This window comes from Atta cephalotes (assembly GCF_000143395.1).
Source record: "Atta cephalotes unplaced genomic scaffold scaffold00012, whole genome shotgun sequence".
In the NCBI taxonomy this organism is placed as follows: domain Eukaryota; kingdom Metazoa; phylum Arthropoda; class Insecta; order Hymenoptera; family Formicidae; genus Atta; species Atta cephalotes.
The window spans coordinates 4,448,828-4,453,544 of NW_012130076.1; the positions used below are offsets into that span (position 1 = coordinate 4,448,828).

Here is a 4,717-nt window from a genome sequence, read left to right on the forward strand (position 1 = left end):
TGTGTGTAGTGTGTATATATATATATATATATATATATATATATATATCTCATTTACTATATATAGATCATTTACTTCCAACAAAAAATAAAATCCAACATAGATATTACAAAGGTTGTGAATTAAAGCTAATTATTCAACACTAGAATTAATATATAATACTCTTTAATAATGACAACAAATATATTGATTTTCATTACATCATTCTCAATGTTATACTATATAAAATTCAATAACGGTGAAAAGCAGTCTTTATTAATAGAATTAATCAGGATGTACTATTTCAAATTGTTCCTACAAATTAACGAATAATTATAAAAATAATCAACATATTTTTTCAGGTATACAATGAAGTCCAACAAAAATTTAAATAATAGCGGACTGTGGGGCGAGTTGCCAGCAAGGGAGACGATTAAGCAGGAAGTGATAACACCAGATCTAATAGAAAACGTTTGGCGACAGGTCATGGATGATTCAAACAGTACAGATTGTGATTACCGGATTGATCGGCAACCTGAATACTTACAGTAAGTATAATTTATTATGTTGATGTGTGGAATGATGAATTAATTAAACATATTATTAAACATATACTAATATTTGTTATAGATTACCAATGGGAAATCTACATGTATTAAATACTATAAATCTTCATCAACAATTACGTACAATGGTAAGATTTAAACAGATCTTAGTACAAAGCTTTTGCTAATGATATACTAAATATATTGATATGATAATCTTTTTTTTTTTAAGGAAGAGGGAACTATGCTTGGGAATATGACTGTTGTAGAATCATCAGATTCAAAAGATACAAAAGATATAACATGTTCTAAAAATCTATTTCATTTTCTGCCTTATCAATCAAAAAGGTATTTCTTGCATTAGCTTAAAGTATTATACAATAATGCAGATAATCACATTAATTATTATAATTATATCGTTTCAGGAATACGTTTAAAAATAATTCTACTATAAATTACTTAATACCAAAAACTGCACGAAATTTGTTAAGGCACACTGTGATCACTTTGTTAGCGCATATAGGATATGAAAACTCGTCAGATATAGCCATAGAAACGCTTACCGATGTCGCGGATCATTTTTTAAGGCGAATGACTCTTCTGTTGAAAGCAGCAACTGAACAGAAGGATCATGGATTTCCTGTAAGAAGAGAGAAAGCTGATTAACGTTACAATTAGAGATTCTATAATAGTCCATAAATAATTTTGTCAAAACAACAGAGAGAAATCTGTGTGAAAGATATGTTATCATTATTTCAGTTTACTTAACTGTCTCGTTGTAAAACTAATTAAGATTATAAATTGAGACGCAGTATAAGTTAAAGTGAAATAGTATGTATACAGAGAGAAAATATATCTTTTTCTCTCAAGATTTTGATAAAATTGTTCTTGACTAGGCTTTGTTATATAATCTTTAATCATAATGACTGCATTCAGTAAAAAAAGTAACTTTGCAACTGTTGTAAGATTTTTTAATATGATTGATTATACATTTAGAAGCAAGAAAATAAAGGCAGAAACCAATTCTATTAAACAACCTTAATTAATTAAAGATATTCTAAAGATATAATAATAATAATATTATTATTATTATATATAGTAAAATCTTATTTTGCTCGTTTATTGATCAATAAATTACATTTAATTTGTTTTATCTAGTAATTTTATATTAAAGAATCTTACAATAGTTGCAAAGCTATTTTTTTTGTTGAACGGAACTAATAATGTATAGTTCTATATGTTAGATTTTTTTGTATTCATCAGGATGCTGTGGAAAGAGTAATGCTGGAAACAGGCGTGGGAGATATATCAGCGTTGCATGATTACTATCAGGAATACATCTTGAAATTCGAAGAGAACACAAAGAGGAAAGTCGAGGAAATGATGGAGAGACAGAGGCAACTTGAACTTAATGCTTATAGTATTAAGTATTAGACTACATTGAGCCACTGACATCATTTTCTCAGGACATATGCTGCATTTTATGTAAATATTCGTCATCAATTTTTTTCAGACTGGATGAAGCGGCCAACAAGCTACAATTCGAAGAGCTCGACGAATTTGGCAACGTATACCGTGAAGTCCCGACGTTACAGCTACTCGATCCCGACATGGGATTTCCACCCAGCCTGGACGCTGGCTTTCAAATGCTCTATAGTCTCGAACAAGATGAATAGACTTTCTTTCTCGAGTTAAAATAATAATCTTGCTGCTTCGGGTTTCTAGATTGAATAGCATAGAACAGGAGAGAATGTGAACGTGAGCGATTCTCCGATCGCGAAGCAATGATTAAACGATATTTATACATAAAAGATGTTATACAAAATTTATGATTTCCATTCGCCATCTCGCAACACCTATTTCGACTCAACGCGTCAAAACTTATATAAAGAATTTTCTTTGGAAGACTTTACATTTTTTTATAATTACACTATATAATTAGCGAGAACACGAACCAGAGCGGGATCGATAAGGCAGGTCGCTTATAATACAAGCGTTCGCGATTAATAAGGTAGAACGCATTTTGTCCGGCGCGACGTCACAGACGTCGCGTCCTTGCGGATTGTAAAACGACCTGGTTCGCGTCTTCGTTATCCGCGATATAGTGCGTTTTCCTCGTACGTTTCTTGTTGCGCTCGTTACGTGTTCCCGCTTCCGAATGCATCGTCACTGAAGTGAACCTTCAGCGCTCGCGGCCTGGAGCGTAGCGTACCAGCTTTCGCCACGCGTCCCAGAATTATATCGTGACGCGCGCTGACGACACATCAAAAATGGCAGATTCTGCGCCCAGCAAGGCCGACATCGAGGAAATATTCAAGAGGCTGCGAGCTATCCCGACTAACAAGGTTTGTTGAACGCGAATATCGCGATCTGCAAATCGACGGCGAATAAAGCGGGACGGGATCCAAGTCCATCAGACTGATCGGATGATGGGATCGCGGATGTTACGCTGTCAGACTGCGGTTCCCCAGCGAAATCTAACTTCCAGTTATGTTGTTATATACCACAACTTTTAAGATTTCTCAGATTTTTAAAGCTTAATATTCTTTAACGATTCATTTTCTTGGTTTTCCTAACCAACAATGCTAAAATGAAACTTTTGCAAATTTTTATTTACTTATTCATTGATCCTGATAATCTTTTAGCTTACAACAAACACAAAAAAAAAGAATGTCTGGACTTTCAAACACTTTCAGCACTATATAGATAGATTAACAAAAGGATATTTATATATATCTATCTAAATTTCTTTCTTATAAGTTATATAATTATATTATATAAATTCTTTAAACTAAAAGGTTCTCTCTTAATCTAAATGGATCTTTCATATACTGATTTGTTTTTACCTTTTCTAACAATTCCAGATTTATCTTTGTAAAAAGAATCATTTATTCAGTTAATATTAAGATATGTTATGATATTGCTTATTATTTGAATCTTTATTCTTTACAACAAGGAAAGATCTTTTAGTATGAATTTTTTCAGTTCTTGTTTCATGTTTAGTAAATGTTTTGATTGAACATTATTCAACACATTATCAAGTATATTATTGTCCAGATAATATCTTTTCCTGTTATTTCTATCCTTTAAAATAGTATGTTTAAAATAATATTATGCAACAAACATAGTTACAAGAAATTATTCATATTTTTTTCTCTTTCTCTTTCAGACATGTTTCGATTGCAATGCAAAGAATCCAGCATGGGCCAGTGTAACATACGGCGTGTTCTTGTGCATCGACTGCTCGGCAGTGCATCGTAGTCTGGGAGTTCATCTCACCTTTGTCAGATCCACCCAACTTGACACAAACTGGACATGGCTGCAGCTGAGGAATATGCAGCTGGGTGGTAATGCTAATGCTGTTAGTTTCGATGTCTTGTAACATTTAATAATTCCACTTTTGTTGAAAAAAATTTGATTGATAATCAAATCGGTATAGTTCAACATTTAATAATTCCACTTTTGTTGAAAAAAATTTGATTGATAATCAAATCGGTATAGTTCATCTTATTACTGTTACCTTAGAGAAAATTTTTTGCACAACAAAACTGTACCACGAACGACGCCCAGCAGAAGTATAAATCGCGTGCGGCTATGCTGTATAGGGAGAAATTGAGTCAGGCATCTGTCCAAGCGATGCGTCGTTATAACACAAAGGTATTTATATAGGATTATTGAACGAATATTTGTGATATTTGGTAGGCATTATTAGATCCGTCCTAATTATGAATTATATAATAATTATAGGTCTCCCTTTCTACATCAAAAAATAAAACAATGGTGAGCTGAGTAAATATTTTGAGAAATCAGTTCCTTCTTTTTTTCACAATTCTATTAACATCCACTTATGACATCTTAACAAAGCTTTTTATTCCTAAACTTAAATATGTCGTTATCATTGCAATCAATATCGATGCACACTTCTCCATGTGTGATAATCTACAATTGTACAAATATGTATGTTTGATTGTTTACAAAAATGCTATCTATCATTTATGTTCACAATATAAAATTCGCTATCAAGACTGTTTTTTGTCATTCATATATATTTTCAAGATATGTGTTTTGATATAATATATATATATATATATATATATATATATATATATATATATATATATATATATATATATATTATTNTTATTNTNTATATATATATATAGTACGTAGTTAGTATAATAATATAGTACGTA

General features: G+C 31.4%; 2 protein-coding genes across 2 annotated transcripts in view; both read left to right on the plus strand.

Moving 5' to 3' along the window:
- The first annotated feature begins 348 nt into the window (after positions 1-348).
- On the plus strand, positions 349-2,200 carry LOC105617225. Its single transcript, XM_012198790.1, has 6 exons — positions 349-527; positions 610-673; positions 757-872; positions 950-1,166; positions 1,788-1,951; positions 2,038-2,200. The coding sequence occupies exons 1-6, from the start codon at positions 349-351 to the stop codon at positions 2,198-2,200; spliced, it is 903 nt and encodes a 300-aa protein (XP_012054180.1).
- Positions 2,201-2,794: 594 nt separating this feature from the next.
- Positions 2,795-4,717, plus strand: part of LOC105617226 (ADP-ribosylation factor GTPase-activating protein 2) — a 3,965-nt gene continuing 2,042 nt past the window's right edge. Inside the window, exons 1-4 of the mRNA XM_012198791.1 lie at positions 2,795-2,869; positions 3,694-3,885; positions 4,050-4,181; positions 4,272-4,304. Coding sequence (XP_012054181.1) covers positions 2,795-2,869; positions 3,694-3,885; positions 4,050-4,181; positions 4,272-4,304 — 432 coding nt within the window. The remainder of the gene's footprint in view (positions 2,870-3,693; positions 3,886-4,049; positions 4,182-4,271; positions 4,305-4,717) is intronic.

Excerpts from the sequence above, each read along its gene's own strand:
- LOC105617225 (XM_012198790.1), top strand. The coding sequence starts at position 349 with ATGAAGTCCAACAAAAATTTAAATAATAGCGGACTGTGGGGCGAGTTG. Across the intron at positions 674-756 it reads ATCAACAATTACGTACAATG|GAAGAGGGAACTATGCTTGG; the intron begins GTAAGATTTAAA and ends TTTTTTTTTAAG. Across the intron at positions 1,167-1,787 it reads AGAAGGATCATGGATTTCCT|GATGCTGTGGAAAGAGTAAT; the intron begins GTAAGAAGAGAG and ends TGTATTCATCAG.